The 18,130-nt window shown below is 42.3% G+C and overlaps 1 protein-coding gene across 1 annotated transcript in view; it reads left to right on the forward strand.

Annotated features, from left to right (window-relative positions):
* ANO6 (anoctamin 6) overlaps positions 1-6,697 on the forward strand; it is a 202,355-nt gene extending 195,658 nt beyond the window's left edge. The window contains exons 18-20 of the mRNA XM_038765280.1: positions 1,841-2,043; positions 2,928-3,033; positions 6,079-6,697. Of these exons, the coding sequence (XP_038621208.1) occupies positions 1,841-2,043; positions 2,928-3,033; positions 6,079-6,291 (522 nt within the window). The 3' untranslated portion in view covers positions 6,292-6,697. The remainder of the gene's footprint in view (positions 1-1,840; positions 2,044-2,927; positions 3,034-6,078) is intronic.
* The last annotated feature ends 11,433 nt before the right edge of the window (positions 6,698-18,130 follow it).

Raw genomic sequence — 18,130 nt, forward strand, 5'->3', positions numbered from 1 at the left:
CTCCCAAGCCCAGGCTCTATCCATTAGACCACGCTGCTTTCCCAGTGTCTACGACATTAGTTATTATCCTGGAAATTCATATATTTGAGATTAGAAGCAGTGTGCCTTAGTGGAAAGAGCATGGGCTTGGGACACAGAGGTCATGGGCTCTAATCCCAGAGCACATCACAACTTCTCTGTGCCTCAATTACCTCATCTGTAAATTGGGGACTAAGACTGTGAGCCCCACGTGGGACAACCTGATAACCTTGTATCTACCCCAGCACTTTGAATAGTGTTTGGCACATAGCACTTAATAAATAACATTATTATTATTATTATAATTATTATTAACTAGGTAATGTGTGCATTTTTCAGTGGGAGCAAAGTTTCACTTTGACAACATATTTATGTAGATTAGCCTGGTCCTCGGGATCTGCATCCATAGGAAAAAAGAAACTAAGAGTGTGACTTTCAGTAGACACCCATAAAATAGTAAACCAATTGAAAACTATAAATAATTCTTCTGTCCTTAAGTCATTTCAAGGGAAGGGAAGCAGTGCAGTATAGTGGAAAAGAGCACCTGCCTGGGAGCCAGAGCATCTGGGTTCAAATCCCCTCTAAGCCCCCTCCCTGCTTTGTAACCGTGGGCAACTCAATCTCTTTGTGCCTTAATTACCTCCTCATCTGCAAGATGGGGATTCAATACTTGTTCTCCCTCAGCATACTGTGAGCTCCGCATTGGACTTTATTATCTGGTATTATTATCTGGTATCTACCCCAGCACTTAGTACACTGAATTCAGAGGACAGGGGCATTCTATCTCAGGATATTAAACTGGCAACCCCTTGCCTCTAAAATGACTGGGAGAAAAAGCTTTGAAATACCACAGGCTGGGGGAAATGGTTTCAGTGATTCAACCTCTGGGAAGGAATCTTGACTTTATTTGATGCTGCATGGCTTAGTGGATAGACCATGGGCCTGAGAGTCAGAAGGTCATGGGTTCTAATCCCTTAGTACACATATTAAGCACTTAAATACTACAATTATTATTTCAAGATATCTAATGGACTCTAGATTTGTTTAGACACTTATAAAAGAGCAGAGTGACCCAGTGCAAAGAGAATGGGCGTGGGAGTGAGGAGACCTGGTTTATAATTCCAGCTGTGTCCGATCGGATTATACTATATCCACCCCATCACTCAGCATGTAGTAGGTGCTTAACAAATATCACAATAATAATAAAAAAGTGACAACAAAACCCACGTGGAACAATCTGATTACCTTGTATCCTCCCCAGTGCTTAGAACAGTGCTTTGCATTCATTCATTCAATCATATTTATTGAGCGCTTACTGTGTGCAGAGCACTGTACTAAGTGCTTGGGAAGTACAAGTTGGCAACATATAGAGACGGTTCCTATCCAACAGTGGGTTCACAGTCTAGAAGGGGGAGACAGAGAACAAAACAGAGTATATTAACAAAATAAAATAAGTAGAGTAAATATGTACAAGTAAAATAGAGTAATAAATACATACAAACATATATACATATATACAGGTGCTGTGGGGAAGAGAAGGACGTAAGGCGGGGGGGACAGAGAGGGGGAGGAGGGGGAGAGGAAGGAGGGGGCTCAGTCTGGGAAGGCCTCCTGGAGGAGGTGGGCTCTCAGTAGGGCCTTGAAGGGAGGAAGAGAGCTAGCTTGGCAGATGTGGGGAGGCACATAGTAAGCGCTTAAATTCCATCATTATTATTATTATTACACTTGCTGTTTTTAGTGTAGCAATTCATATGTGTGTCTTTTGAAAGCTGTATGTTATCTGTTTTTTTAAAACTTTCTTCTCCCCCCTTTCAAAATTTAGGCCCTGATAATTGCTTTCACTTCAGACATGATACCCCGCCTGGTTTATTACTGGTCCTTCTCCATCCCGCCATATGGAAACCATGACAGTCACACCATGAAGGGCTACATCAATAATACACTTTCTGTCTTTAACATCTTGGACTTCAAAAATGCAAGCATGCAGTCTTCAGAATCCAGCCAGGACACCCAGACCACATGCAGGCAAGTTTTATGGTCTTTGCAAAGTTTAAAACTCTAGCAGTAGGATGGTTTCTTTTAAAATAGTATCTGATAGCATGAAAAGAAATTACCTTGGGGATATTCTGTAACAAAAGCGAACTGTTTTCCAGGCAACTCTGTGAAGGTCTGGGTTGCAAGAATTAACTGGGCAAACAGAACTGGAAATGATGAAAAGAGAAAGATCAAAAAGAAAGGTCTGGTGATGAGAGCTGTAGATGATGGGAGAAACAGTACGGCCTAGTGGAAAGAGCATGGGCCTGGGAATCAGAGGACCTAAATTCTAATCCCAGCTCTGCCACGTACCTACTATGTGGCTTTGGGCAAGTCACTTAACTGGTCTCCACTCTGTCTTGCAGTAGAGGCTTCTAGAATTGTCCCACCATTCTGGGAGCTCTTCATAGTCACTGCAGAATACTACTCTTAAATGGACTTCACCATCAACAGCATCTCCTGGTGCACAACACTATGCTAGATGCTTGGAAACATAATTTAAGCACTTAGAACAGTGCTCTGCATACAGTAAGTGCTCAATAAATACGATTGAATGAATGAACTTAGAAGTAAAAGACACAGTCCTTGCCCTCAAGGAGTTTGCAGTTGAATGGGCTGGAGGATATCATTGTTAGGACGAACCTTTTATATGCTTATTGTGTTAAATATGACCTACTTTCATTCATTCATTCAATCGTATTTATTGAGCGCTTACTGCGTGCAGAGCACTGTACTAGGCACTTGGGAAATAGTCAGCAACATATAGAGATGGTCTCTACCCAACAACAGGCAACAGGCTCCCTGGATGCGGTATTTCACTGCAGAATACTTTCCTACTCTGGTGCATTCTTGAACAGATTTTTCCTTCTTTTCAGATATCGTGACTTCCGCTACCCTCCTGGTCATCCGCATCAGTACGAACACAGCATATACTACTGGCATGTGATTGCTGCCAAACTGGCTTTTATTATCGTCATGGAGGTGAGAAATTTTATATTTGAAAAATAATTCCTCAGTTGGGGTAGGTGGTCCAAATGGTAGAAAAAGTTGTGCTTCAGTAGCTGTTAATTCCACTCTTGTTCAGTACACTTTTGAAGTTGTATCTCTAGCTAGCTAATCTGGGCTGTCCATAAAACTTGTATTGATGAGGGAAGGTTAGTTGCTTTGAAAGCAGAGAGCCACCACCTGCATAAAAGATCTCTGTAACAAAAGAATGGATTTTCTCAAAGGGCAAACTGAGGAATTCTAAAACAGAGGAATCTTTTAAGTGTCTTCCCTTAATCAGTGCAAATACTACTACTACTACTATTATTATATTGACAGTGTTTATATTAGTCCTCTCATTCATCACAGTGATGGAAGAAGAATGACAATTTCTCCCTTAGTTCTTTTAATCCAGAGGAAGTGAGTACTTACACTCAGAAAGCACTTAATCAATCATAGTTATTGAGAGCATACTATTGGCAGTGCACTGTACTAAGCGCTTGGGAGAGTACAATATAATAATATAATAATAATTGCGGTATTCGTTATGCACTTATGTTGTGCCAGGCACTCTACTAAGTGCTGGGGTGAATACAAGGAAATCAGGTTGGACAGAGTCCCTGTCCCACACTGGGGCTCACCATCTTTCACCTCATCTGTAAAATGGGGATTGACTGTGATCCCCCCCGTGGGACCACCTGATCACCTTGTAACCTCCCCAGTGCTTAGAACAGTTCTTTGCACATGGTAAGAGCTTAATAAATGCCATCATTATTATTATTATTAATCCCCATTTTACAGATGATTATAACTGAGGCAGAGAGAAGTTAAGCGACTTGCCCAAGGTCACACAGCAGCTAAGTGGCAGTGCTAGGATTAAGACCCAAGTCCTTCTGACCCCTAGGCCCATGCTCTATCCATTAGGCTACTCTGCTTTATACTGGAGAGTCCATTGTTTAGCTGAATTATCTCTATAGGGTGCTAGCAGCACTGGCTACCTTACTATCTGGCTTTGCTATGTTCAGATGGAGAAGATTTAGAATCACATTGTGAGAGGAGTCGAGAGATGCCTGGGAGACAAGTTCTAGGCCCATGCAGAGTTAGGCAAAATGGGGCAAAAAGCATCATTAGGTTATGTTACATGCCCAGCATAATGGATGCGATGTTACATGTTTTATTGGGTCCAGTGTCCATGTGGGCTGTCAGTCATCATCATCATCATCATCATCAATCGTATTTAATGAGCGCTTACTGTGTGCAGAGCACTGTGCTAAGCGCTTGGGAAGTACAAATTGGCAACATATAGAGACAGTCCCTACCCAACAGTGGGCTCACAGTCTAAAAGGGGGAGACAAAACCAAACATACTACAAAATAAAATAGAATAGATATGTACAAGTAAAATAAATAAATAAATAAAGTAATAAATATGTACAAATATATATACATATATACAGGTGCTGTGGGGAAGGGAAGGAGGTAAGATGGGGGGATGGAGAGGGGGGCGAGGGGGAGAGGAAGGAAGGGGCTCAGTCTGGGAAGGCCTCCCTCCTCTCTCTCCCCCACCACCCCCGCGATTCCTGGGAAGGGAAGTACGTACCTTGGATTAATTCATTCATTCAATCGTATTTATTGAGCGCTTACTGTGTTCAGAGCACTGTACTAAGCACTTGGGAAGTACAAGTTGGCAACGTATGGATGGACTCTTTTGCTAAAATTCCTTTGGTTAAGTGTTTGCCAAATGCTAAGTGTTGTGTTAAGTTCAAGATAATTGGAACAGAAGTGGTCTGACAGGGGATAGTCTAAATCAGGGGTAGATAGATACACAGAACAAGTGAAGTAAAGAGGAACAATCAGTTACCAATTAAGCTGTTAGTCTTAGGGGGAGAGTTGAACTAATCCCAGATTGTTCTAGTCGAACTGGATTCATAGTATTCAAAGGAACCAAGTATTGAACGGTTCTGGAGGCAAGTGTTATGTTAACAGGGATGACTCCTTATAATTTTCAGTCTCTTGGTAATGCTGCTATGGCCCCAGGTAGGCTGTGAGTGGCTAACTGAATTTATGTCCTGAAAAATAGCGTGGCCTGGTGGATAGAAAACAGGTCTCAGAGTCAGAAAGACCTGGGTTCTATTTATGGTTCCACCACTTGCCTGCTGTGTGAACTTGGGCAAGTCACTTCACTTCTCTGTGCCTCAGTTACCTTATTTGTAAAATGGGGATTTAAGACTGTGAGCACCATGTGGGACAGGGTCAGTGCCCCAGTTGAGTAGCTCGGATCTACCCCAGCACTTAGAACAGTGCCTGCCACATAGTAAGTGCTTAACAAATACCATGAAAAGGAAAGTGATGTTGTAATAATAGTAATTATTATCACTATTATCATCAATAATAATTCTAGACTTCTAGCTCCCTGTGGGCAAGAAACAGGCCTATCAACTCTGTTATACTCTCTCAGATGCTAAGTAGAGTGCTCTGCACACAGTGAGTGCTCAATAAGTTTATTAATTAATGATTGTGGTGTTTGTTAAGTGCTTATTAAGTGCCATCCACTGGGTAGGTACAGTATACCCAGGGCTCAAAGTCAAAGTGGGAGGGAGAATAGATATTTAATCCTTTCCTGGTAAGGAACATGTCCCTCAGCTTTGTTACATTGTAAGTTCCCAAGTGCTTAGTACTGTGGTCAGCACACAGTAAACACTCAATAAATAAGATTGATTGATCAATCTATTGATTTATCTGATTAGATGGTAAACTCTTTGATGGCAGGAATCATTGTGTATACCAAGTCTATTGTTTTGAACTCTCCCAAGCATTGGGGAGGGCAGTTTCTGGCCACCAACCCATCCAGGGGCCTGGCAGAAACCGGACTGGGGTCGAGGAAGTGGTCAATAAAGATCTTTGACTGATTGAGTTAGAGTCTGTAAGTCTCCCAAAAACTTAAAACAGTGCTCTCCATGCAGTAGGTGTTCAATAAATAAGTACTAATTGATTTTTGTCCATTTCTCCCTACCTGACTGTGTCTCTCTGTTTTCTTCCACAGCATGTCATATACCTTGTGAAATTTGTTATTTCGTATGCAATTCCAGATATATCAAAGGCAACAAAAAGCAAGATTAAGCGTGAAAAGTATCTAACCCAAATGCTTCTTCACGAGAACCATCTCAAAGATATGAAAAAAAATATGGGGAAAATAGCTGACAGGATCAGGATCATAGATGAAATAGATGGCAACTTCCGACCAAAACTAGAATAAGCTTTATGCGCTACAAAGCACTTTCCACAGCTTAGCTTGGTCAAAATATGTTACTACCACTAATGAGAATGATTTGTATTAAGTCACTTTAGCTGATGTGAGTGTTTTAAACTTTTTTTTCAAATAGATCATTGCACTGTCAAATAGAAATGCAGGGACTGGAAAATTCAAAACTGTGAGATCTATTAGGGCATAAAACCAATCACCTAGAAAACCTAAAAAGTTACTTTCATATGAAAAAAATTAGAGTTTTAGTAATGGAAAAAATGTCTCCCACCGTGTTTGAAACTATTTTTAGAGACTATTCCTTCAATGATGGAACAGAGTCTATTTTCTTTTAAGTTTGCATAAATTTTCATTCAATTCAATATGATAGCAAACAATTTTCACCTATTTCATATTTCAATTTTCCCAAACTATTCTTGAAGGTATCTTCTATATCGCAGTAACATTAAAAGCATAGTTATTGTATGCTAAATCAGTATACCACATATATTCCTTATAAGATTCTCTTTATAGTATTATTTAACTGAAAAAATGTGATTGTATTTAATTGAAAATTGAATCAACAATTCCAAATACTTTAGGGAAATTACACATTTTCATCTTAAGCTAATATAAAGCTCAAATTAATAGGATCTAGAAAGAAACATCCTCTCCATAATGTGAAGAGGAAAGTTGGCATTTACGCAGTGAATGTTATCTGTCCACTTGAGCAGTCAGAATAATTCAGGCACCCCAGGGGGAACTTTGCATTCAAATTAACCAGCTAGACTGTCATTGCACATCAAACTAACCAGGTAAATGTCAACGTTTTGCTTCATTTTGTGTGTTTGCACAACTGGAAAATCATCTGTCACCAGGTGGGATCTTTTAGTAATTGGTCTGGCCAGAGTCTAGCAAATTCATGCGTTCAATAGTATTTATTGAGCACTTACTGTGTGCAGAGTACTGTACTAAGCACTTAATGATGATCTTTAAGTACTTACTATGTGCCACACACTGTTCTAAGCGCTGGGGTAGATACAAGGTAATCAGGTTGTTCCATATGGGGCTTACAGTTTTAATCCCCATTTTACAGATGAGGTAACTGAGGCCCAGAGAAGTTAAGCAACTTGCCCAAAGTCACACAGCTGACAAGTGGTGGAGCAGGGATTAGAACCTATGACCTCTGACACCCAAGCCTGTGCTCTTTCCACTAAGCCACGTTGATAAAAAGGTGTCAACATAAATAGAATGAAGACTAGGAAACATTTAAAGAATGTATGAAAGCAACAATGCCAATGTATGTTCTAATAGCATTTATAGTGTGTTCTGTGCCTAAAGAGTAGGGGGTTTTAAACAAAATATGTAAAATGGGGGTAGTTATCAAAGTTTAGTACCTTTTTTTATTCTGGAAGAAAAAGTTTAAATTTCAAAACTTTTGGACCTCTTTTAGCTCATATTTCTATATCCCACGGTGATAAATGTTTCTTCAGTAGTACTACTCCTTTCCAGCATTTGCAGATAACTAAAGAAACACTCAGAAGTAAAGCCATAGAAATGCCAAGTATCTCTGTTGCTTATCATCCATTTACCTGTTTGTTAAGGTGCCTTACTTGGAAGTACTAGACTCCAGCTTCCATTCAAACTTTGAGACACTAGTCTGGGTTGGAGGATAAGGGCTCTGTATTTGAGGAAGAAGAACGGTGACTCTTGTAAACCCCAGTGACCCTTGGAAACACCGACCCTTGTGGAGTGGAGAGAAAGGAATTCCTCCAGGAAAAAAAAAAATGGCCAAAGATTACATTCCAAAAGATAAGTTGATTCCAGGGTATTGACAGCCCATCAAACAAATGACTAAATAGACTTCAATTGACCTGGGAAAATTAGAGTGGATTAGTAAATCAAATGTTTCATTGGCAAAATGAAGACAGACAGTTCTTTTTTAATTAAATTTGGGTTTTGCTAGTTTTTTATTATTATTTCTAAATTATTTCTATGGCAGTAAGATCCACAAAACACCTAGTGTTGGCTTTGATAAGTTGGGAAAAGTATTCTAGTATAAAGTATCAAAAAAAAAATCAGAGCTACCAGTAGAATTTTAGATTGAATCATGTGAACCAGCCTGAAATGAATTTAGCTTTTCTAAAGATGGCTATGTGCAATTCCTTGAAAAAGATAAGGCCAAGTAATTTTAAAAATAGTTTTATAAATATAATAATCTGAAAAGAAATCCGTCTAGTGAATTGGTGGAGGTGGGGGGGATCTTTATTCATTATGCAAAGGGTGTTCTGCTATTTTATTCTGTAGCTTTTTGATTCTTAACCAAATCATTCAGGAGCAATCATAAAGAAAGGCTATGACACTGATTATCTGTTAGCCCCATAGTTTTACTGCATATGCTTTAATCATCTTTTTTGCCAGTCATATTTATAAGTTGTTTATGTAGAGCTAAAACAGTATTTGAAATTTCTAAGGGGTGGGTGGGGGGACAGGGGTTGCAGCCACATTTCATGAAACCAATCCATTTCTAGAGCTTTGGGGACCTTGTTAATAACACAAGGAATGTAAAGGAAGTGGCAGAAAGGGACTTAAAAAACCAGGAGAAAACCAGCCAATCACCCAGCAGACTCAAGCAGTTTTTCATCTCCATCAAGCAGGGGATGGTGAAACTTCTCCTGCAACTCAGTAAGCTCAAGAATCATTTGGGCATTTTCTTCTCAGCAGAAATTCTGGATTTGAAGAGGTTAAGCTACACCTTTTATAGATGCTCTGATCCTGGTTTATTTTTTTCTAAGTATGACTTGTCTTTGAAAGAAAACCTTAACGAAGATAGAGCTTTTAAATCTAGAACTAGGAATTAAGAGCTCCTGGTTTAAACAGAGGAAATGCTAGCCTGGGAAGAAAATTTCTGCATTTTAATAGCAATAAATCAGGTCCTGAACAGGGCCCAGATGCCTAGAAGGGTAATACAGACTCAACACTGAATGAGATCTATATTATCTGTTAACCTGAGCCCAGCCAACCTGTGTACGGGTCATAAAAGGAGAGTTGGGTGACTCAAATACTCTTCAACAGCAAGGGTCAATTCTGAGTCCTTCTATATATACGCTCAGAGAAGCTAATGCATGTTGTCTGTTGCTGTCCCGAAGACTGATCTGCTCTCATCTGCGGCTGAAGTCACTTAAGGGAGTTGACGTTACCCCTTAGGACCCAGGAAAAGTCTTTAAAATTGTCTGTGGAGGTTCTCTGTCTGGGAAAATTGTTTGGGTCCCCAAAAATGGTTGTTTCCTGTGGATGGTACAAACCACTGATGGATTAAATTATCTCTTCAATTCTACTTGTGGAACTTTAAACCCCTAAAACAGATATGCAAATGAGGAGGGCAGACTTTGAAGTCTTTTTGAAACATCATTTTCACTACTTCTAATGCCTTAATAAGATTGAAATTTTTGCTGCCTTAAAGTCAGTGGTGTTAAACTCATGACGAAAATATGTTACATGCTTTTCATTGACTGTATTCAATGTAAAAACTTTGAAACTTTATTCTTGTTCATCTTGACTTGAGACTTCTTTTGTATTTTTGATAATTTTAATAAATTGTTGATGGATTTAAGAAAAGAAATGTATTTCTTGTTTTACCTATCAACTGGGATCATTAAAGGAAGCATCATGTCGTAGTGGAAAGAGCAAGGATCTAGGAGTCAGAGGACTTAGTTTCTTTTTCTCGTTCTGCTACATGCCTGCTGGGTGACTTTGGGCAAATCAGTTAACTTCTCTGGGCCTCAGTTTCCTCATCTGTAAAATAGGGATTCAATACCTGTTCTCCCTCCTACTTAGACTACGAGCCTTGTATGGAATAAGGACTATGTCCAACTTCATTATCTTGTATCTATCCCAGAATTTAGTACATTTAGTTCATTTAGTTCAGAATTTAGTTCATTGGTTTCATGAACTGCTTTGGGGAAGCAGGGTGGCTCAGTGGAAGGGGCGCAGGCTTTGGAGTCAGAGGTCAGAGGTTCAAATCCCAACTCCGCCCATTGTCAGCTGTGTGACTTTGGGCAAGTCACTTAACTTCTCTGGGCCTCAGTTACCTCATCCGAAAAATGGGGATGAAGACTGTGAGCCCCCGTGGGACAACCTGATTACCTTGTAACCTCCCAAGCGCTTAGAACAGTGCTTTGCACATAGTAAGCGCTTAATAAAATGCTATTATTATTATTATTATTACAGGGCTTAGCCATAGAAAGTGCTTAACAAATAATAATAATAGTCGTTAAGTGCTTACTATGTGCCAAGTGCTGTACTAAGCGTGTGGGGAGATGCAAGACATTCAGGGCCCACACGGAGTGATCTGAGTAGGAGGGAAACAGACATCACTCTTATACCACTAACAATAATAATATTTGGGGTATTTGTTAAGTGCTTTCTATTTTCCAGGCACTGTACTATGCATTGGAGTAGATACAAGATAATCGGGTTAGCTCAGTCCCTGTCATTCATTCATTCATTCAATCGTATTTATTGAGCACTTACTGTTTGCAGAGCACTGTACTAAGCGCTTGGGAAGTACAAGTTTGCAACATATAGAGATGGTCCCTACCCAACAGCAGGCTCACAGTCTAGAAGGGGGAGACAGACAACAAAACAAAACATATAAACCAAATAAAATAAATAGAATAAATATGTACAAGTAAAATAAATAGAGTAATAAATATGTACAAACATATATACAGGTGCTGTGGGGAGGGGAAGGAGGTAAGGTGGGGCGATGGGGACAGGGGAAGGGGGAGAGGAAGGAGGAGGCTCAGTCTGGGAAGGCCTCTGGAGGAGGTGAACTCTCAGTAGGGCTTTGAAGGGAGGCTTTGAGTCCTGTCCCACACAGGACTCATAGTCTCAATCCCCATTTTAGAGATAAGGTAATTAAGGCACAGAGAAGTTAAGTGACCTACCCAAGGACACACAACAAGTGGCAGAGCTGCGATTAGAACCCAGGCCCATGACCTTTCCACTAGGCCATGCTGCTTCCCAATTATTATTATTAAATGGTTCTCCAGGAATAGCTGAAGAGTTGAACTCCAGGGACTCAAGTTGGGTGTGTTTGTTTGTTGTTGTTTTTCAGTGGTATTTGTTAAGTGCTTACTGTGTATCAAACAGCACTGCAAGCACAGCACTGCAAGCACTGGAGTAGACAGAAGTGAATTATTCCCCCCTGCCCTACCTCTTTCCCCTCCCCACAGCACTCGTACATATGTTTGTACAGATTTATTATTCTATTTATTTTACTTGTACATTTTTACTATTCTATTTATTTTGTTAATGATGTGCATCTAGCTTTATTTCTATTTATTCTGACGACTTGACATCTGTCCACATGTTTTGTTTTGTTGTCTGTCTCTCCCTTCTAGACTGTGAGCCCATTGTTGGGTAGGGACCGTCTCTATATGTTGCCAACTTGTACTTCCCAAATGCTTAGTACAGTGCTCTGCACACAGTAATAATAATAATAATGACATTTATTAAGCGCTTACTATGTGCAAAGCACTGTTCTAAGCTCTGGGGAGGTTACAAGGTGATCAGGTTGTCCCACGGGGGGCTCACAGTCTTAATCCCCATTTTACAGATGAGCTGAGGCCCAGAGAAGTTAAGTGACTTGCCCAGAGTCACACAGCTGACAAGTGGCGGAGCCAGGATTTGAACCCCTGACCTCTGACTCCAAAGCCCGTGCTCTTTCCACTGAGCCACACTGCTTCTCAGTAAGAGCTCAATAAATACGATTGATTGAATGAATGAATGTTGCAATCCCTATCCCGCATGGGGCTCACAGTCTAAAAAAGAGGGAGAACAGGAAAACTGAGGTATAGAGAAGTTAAGTGACCTGCCCGAGTTCACACAGTAAGCATTTGTCAGAGGCAGAATTAGAACCCAGGTCAACTGACTCCCAGACATGTGCTCTTTCCATTAGGCCACACTGCTGCACCGCAGGTTGGCTGTGGGATTGGCAGGTGAAAGGGAAGCCAGAGATTGTTTCTGTACCTCAGTGCTCTCTCCCCATTGATGTTGCCTTCCACTGCTTCTAGCTATTTCTGGAATTGAGGCAACAATCACCCTAGCTCATGAATTCTCTCTCACTGTTAGTACCAGCCCCACTAGCCCTAGCTTCCCCAGGAGCAGTGCTGCCCAGTGGATAGACCACAGGCTTGAGAGTCAGAAGGATTTGGGTTCTAATCCTCCACCACTTGTTGGCTGTGTAACCTTGGGCAAGTCACTTCACTTCTCTATGCCTCAGTTATCTCATCTCTGAAATGGGGATGGAGTCTGTGAGTCCTGTGTGGGACAGGGACTGAGCCAACCCAATTATCTTGTATCTACCCCAATGCGGTGTACAGTGCCTGGCACATAGAAAGCAATGAACAAATACCCCAGTCATTATTATTATTAGTGATATAATAATAATAATGTGCCATTAGTTAAGTGTTTACCATGGGATAGATAAATGATTATCAGGTCAGACACAGTACCTGAGCAAATCGGGGCTCATGGGATAAGGATGGGGGAGAGCAGGTATTAGAGAGGAGTTTTGGCTCCCCACCCATTAAATATTCCTTCATCCATTCATTCAATCATATTTATTGAGCTCTTACTGTGTGCAGAGCACTGTACTAAGTGCTTGGAAAATACAATTTGGCAACAGAGACGGTCCCTACCCAGTAACGGGCTCACAGTCTAGAAGGGGGAGACAGACCACAAAACAAAACAAGTAGACAGGTGTCAGTACCATCAAAATAGATAAATAGAATTATAGATATATACGCATCATTAGTAAGATGAATAGAGTAATAAATATGTACAAATATACAAAAATGCTATGGGGAGGGGAATGGGGAAGGGCAGAGGGAGGGAGTGGGGGCAATGGGGAGGGGAAGAGGAGCAGAGGAAAAAGGGGGGTTCAGTCTGGGAAGGCCTCCTGAAGGAGGTGAGCTCTCAGTAGGACTTTGAAGGGAGGAAGAGAGCTAGCTTGGCAGATGTGGGCAAGGGGTTGACAGCAGGACAGATGAGAATGAGGCCCAGTGAGGAGGTTAGCGGCAGAGGAGCGGAATATGTGCGCTGGGCTGTGGAAGGAGAGAAGGGTGGTGAGGTAGGAGGGGGCGAGGTGATGGAGAGCTCTGACGCCAATAGTGAGGAGTTTTTGCTTCATGCAAAGGTTGATAGACAACCACCGGAGATTTTTGAGGAAGGGAGTGACATGCCCAGAGCATTTCTGTAGAAAGGTAATCCGGGCAGCAGAGTGAAGTATAGACTGAAGAGAGGAGAGACAGGAGGATGAGAGATCAGAAAGGAGGCTGATGTAGTAATCCAGTCGGGATAGGATGAGAGATTGAACCAACAAGGTGGCAGTTTGGATGGAGAGAAAAGGGCGGATGTTGGTGATGTTGTGGAGGTGAGAATGGCAGGTTCTGGTGATGGATTGGATGCATAGGGTGAATGAGAGGGATGAGTCAAGGATGACACCAAGGTTGCGGGCTTGTGAGATGGGAAGGATGGTAGTGCCATCCCCAGTGATGGGAAAGTCGGGGAGAGGACAGGTTTGGGGAGGGAAGATAAAGGAGCTCAGTCTTGAACACGTTGAGTTTTAGGTTGCGGGCGGACATCCAGGTGGAGATGACCTGAAGGCAGGAGGAGATAGGAGCCTGGAGGAATAGAGAGAGAACAAGGGAGGAGATGTAGATTTGAGTGTCATCTGCTTAGAGATGATAGTTGAAGCCGTGGGAGTGAATGAGTTCACCAAGGGAGTGAGTATAGATGGAGAACAGAAGGGGACCAAGAACTGACCCTTGAGGAACCCCTACAGTAAGGGGATGGGGGGCGGGGGGGAGGAGCCCATGAAGGAGACTGAGAATGTATGGCCAGAGCCACAGAGAAAGCTCCGGTATACTTCCTGAACATATAAAGAACACACAGTAGTTGCTCACTGAATACCAGAACTCAACTTCAGGGGAGCAATCATTTCATTAGAGAAAGAGCTAAATAGGAGAAGAAGCTCATTTTTGTTTTAAGAGACTCCCTTAAAGCTCTGAGGCCTCCCTCTCTTTTCCCCTTGTCACTTAATCTTTCCCCACTCCTATTCTCTACCCAATCCTGGCCAAGAATTTGAGAGTTACAGAATTCCTGGACCTTTCTCAATAAAATAAAAGCCCATGAAACTTCTCTCCATCAAGTGAGAAATCGCCATTTGTCTTTTGAATGTAGGGTGTTTTTTTCTTGGAGGGGTGAGTGGGGGTGGGTATGGGTTCAAAATGTGTTTTTTGGTGTCACCTGTGAACAACATGGTCTAGTGGAAAGAGCAAAGGCTGGGAGTTGGAGGATCTGGGTTCTAATCTTGGCTCTGCCACTTGTCTGATGTGTGACACTTTTCTGTGTGTCAGTTTCCTCCCCTGTAAAATGGGGATGAAAGTACCTATTCTCCCTCACCTTAGACAGTAGTCCCATATGGGATATGGACTGTGTTTGACCTGATTATTCATTTATTCTGTCACATTTATTGAGCACTTACTGTGTGCAGAGCACTGTACTAAGCACTTGGGAAGTACAAGTTGGCAACATATAGAGACGGTCCCTACCCAACAACGGGCTCACAGTCTAGATTATCTTTTAATCTATCCCAGTGGGCTTGGTACAGTGCTTGGCACTTGTAAGCACTGAAACTACAATTAGTATAGTTATCATTATTATTAACACCAAAAATAGAATCAGCGCCAAAAGCCTTCAACAGCCCCTCTAGCCACTCTTCAGTACCACTAATCTTTAGTCCTTGTGACATATGGAACAGAAATTCCTTTTTTCTACTAGAAATAAGCCATGGGAGTTAGTGGGGTATAGAGAGAGTTTGACCATCTGGACAGAATAAGGAAAGTGAGCAGTATACATTTAAAAAAGGTTGGAGAAGCTATAAATCTAGGGGCAGGTTCCACTCCAAAATTTTGTAAGATAACTGAACAATCATGAGATAATAATAATAATAATAATGATGGTATTTGTTAAGCGCTTAGTAAGTGCAAAGCACGTACCAAACCGCTGGGTGGATACAAGGTGATCAGGTTGTCCCACATGGGGCTCACAGTCTTAATCCCCATTTTATTCATTCAGTTGTATTTATTGAGTGCTTACTGTGTGCAGAGCACCATACTAAGCACTTGGGAAGTACAAGTCAGCAACATATAGAGACGGTCCCTACCCAACAACAGGCTCACAGTCTAGAAGGGGGAGACAGACAACAAAACATGTAGACAGGTGTCAAAATCGTCAGAACAAATAGAATTAAAGAATTCTGCTATATGCACAAAAAGCTATACAGAAGCTATACACCTTTTACAGATGAGGTAACTGAGGCCCAGAGAAGTGAAGTGACTTGCCTAAAGTCACACATCTCACAAGTGGCAGAGCCGGGATTAGAATCCATGATCTCTGACTCCCAAGCCCGGGCTTTCTCCACTGAGCCACGCTGCTTCTCTGGAAGGACGTGTTTATTCAAACATGGTTAGAAAACTGTCAGACAGAAAACAAGAGGTTGGACTGAATGGTTCATTTTCAACTCAGAGAAGTGCAAGTGAGTGTTCAGTGAAATCTCCAAGTTTGTAAATGATAAATGACTGAGCTACCACTCACAGGTCAGGAAAATAATTGAATGTTGTTAGGGTTTACTATATGGCCAGTTTGTAAATACTACAGTAAGCACCCAATAAGTGCTCAATAAATATGACTGACTAATCCCCAGCATCTCCAGTTGGTGAACTGCCTTGCAGATATAACTTCCCAGATATATGGGAAGCAAGTGTGAAGTAATACATCTAGAGAAAGGTCATCTCAATTACAACTCCAAGCTAATCAGGTGGGTCAAAGTCTCTGACCCACACAGGACTCACAGTCTCAATCCCCATTTTAGAGATGAGGTACCTGAGGCCCAGAAAAGTGAAGTGCTTGCCCAGGTTACAGAGCAGTGTCCCAAGGTGACCCTGGGGTACCGGCCATCTCAAGGTCAAATGCTATCTCATGGCCACCTGAACGAGCAGGTGGAACTCAGAAGTGAGGGTAGGATACCGCCCCACAACCCAAACTGCTAGATTGACAGCCCAAGGCGGGAATACAGAGGGTGTCCCTCACCCCCATGCCAGTCAAATTAGGTATGGAGGAAGGAGGAGGGTAGAGATTGGATAAACTGAGGCCGGAAGCTGGAATGGCCTAGGAACACAGGTGATGAATACCTGCGGCCTCTGTCCCTCTAGGCAGAGGATTGAGACTTGCAGCAGATGGCTGCAGGGTACCTCTATCCAGAGCATGAGAAGCCCGCTCTGCCTGCACCAAATGAGGAGCCATGGGATAGATGGGTGAGTGTCCTGTACCGCTGGACTCTCATGGGGCTGGAAGACAGGCATTTCGCCATGGGTATGGAACAAATGAATGGATTCCTCCCAAGTGGAAACTACTCATAGGTGGGAGCTAGGGGCTTCCCCATGGGTATCAATCAATCAATCAATCGTATTTATTGAGCGTTTACTGTGTGCAGAGCACTGTACTAAGCGCTTGGCAAGTACAAGTTGGCAACATATAGAGACGGTCCCTACCCAACAGTGGGCTCACAGTCTAAAAGACGGTCGCACCGCCTTCTTGGGCACAGAGGAAGCGAGGGGCAGGGGGGCACATCCTACCCTATCGACTGACGATGGCGTTTACCGTCCTCGGCACTTGCGAGGGTCCGACGGAGTTGGCGGACACGACCCCCGGCCTTACGGTACAGCGGGGTGGACACGATAAATAAATCACAGACAGGAGGCGGTGACTGCCTAAGAGACGCCCATCCGTGACAATAATACTCAAGTGAATTCCTTGAGTTATGTTGCCGACTTGTACTTCCCAAGCACTTAGTACAGTGCTCTGCACACAGTAAGCACTCAATAAATACAACTGAATGAATGAATTCCTCCCGAGTGGGAAGTGCACATGGGTGGGAGCTAGCTGTCCTATCATGTGCAAACAAACTGTAAGGGAATTCCGCCTGGGTGGGACCTGGGGGTTCTGCCACGCATGACCAATGTATACCTGTGTTCCTCCCATTAGGGAAGCTCTAATAATGCTACTTGAATACATTCCTCCCAAAAAGGGAAGTTCAATTCATTGCACCTAAACAATGAAATAATTCAATGTGCCCCACGGAATCAATTTTATATAAAACTCAGGCTTTCCATTTCCAGCTCTTTCTCTCTTTCTCTCTCTCTCTCTCTCTCTCTCTCTCTCTCTCTCTCTCTCTCTCTCACACACACACACACACACACACACACACACACACACACACACCCCCCACTCTGATTACCAAACGAACCCATCCCCGGATGATAGGTGACAAGCAGACAAGAGACAAAGCTGGAATTCGCACGCAGGTCCTTCTGATTCCCAGACAAGCGCTCTATATCCACTAGGCTGCTTCAATACTAGGCTGCACTGCTTCATGACTAGGCCATACCGCTTCACTTTGGTATTCACATCACCCATAAAGCAGGCTAATCCAAAAGCCCACAGAAGGCCTGCTTCGGACCAGTCCGTAGAGGTAAATCCGGACCAGATGTTATGCTAATGAAGCTGACAGTTCAAAAGCTGTGCTATCAACTCCACCACCTTCTGTGCCATGGACTTGGAGAAAGTTTGTCACTTGAATGTAAAGGGTGTTAGAAAAGGCCTGCAAGTTGAAATCATCTGAGGGGGTTTAAAGATAGTTGTAATTTACACTTTCATCCCCAAACCGCTGCTTAAATGCTCTACTTTCCTCATCTGGATCTCATTTGAAAGGGTTTTATACAAGACC

This window comes from Tachyglossus aculeatus, chromosome 2 (assembly GCF_015852505.1).
Source record: "Tachyglossus aculeatus isolate mTacAcu1 chromosome 2, mTacAcu1.pri, whole genome shotgun sequence".
NCBI classification, from domain to species: domain Eukaryota; kingdom Metazoa; phylum Chordata; class Mammalia; order Monotremata; family Tachyglossidae; genus Tachyglossus; species Tachyglossus aculeatus.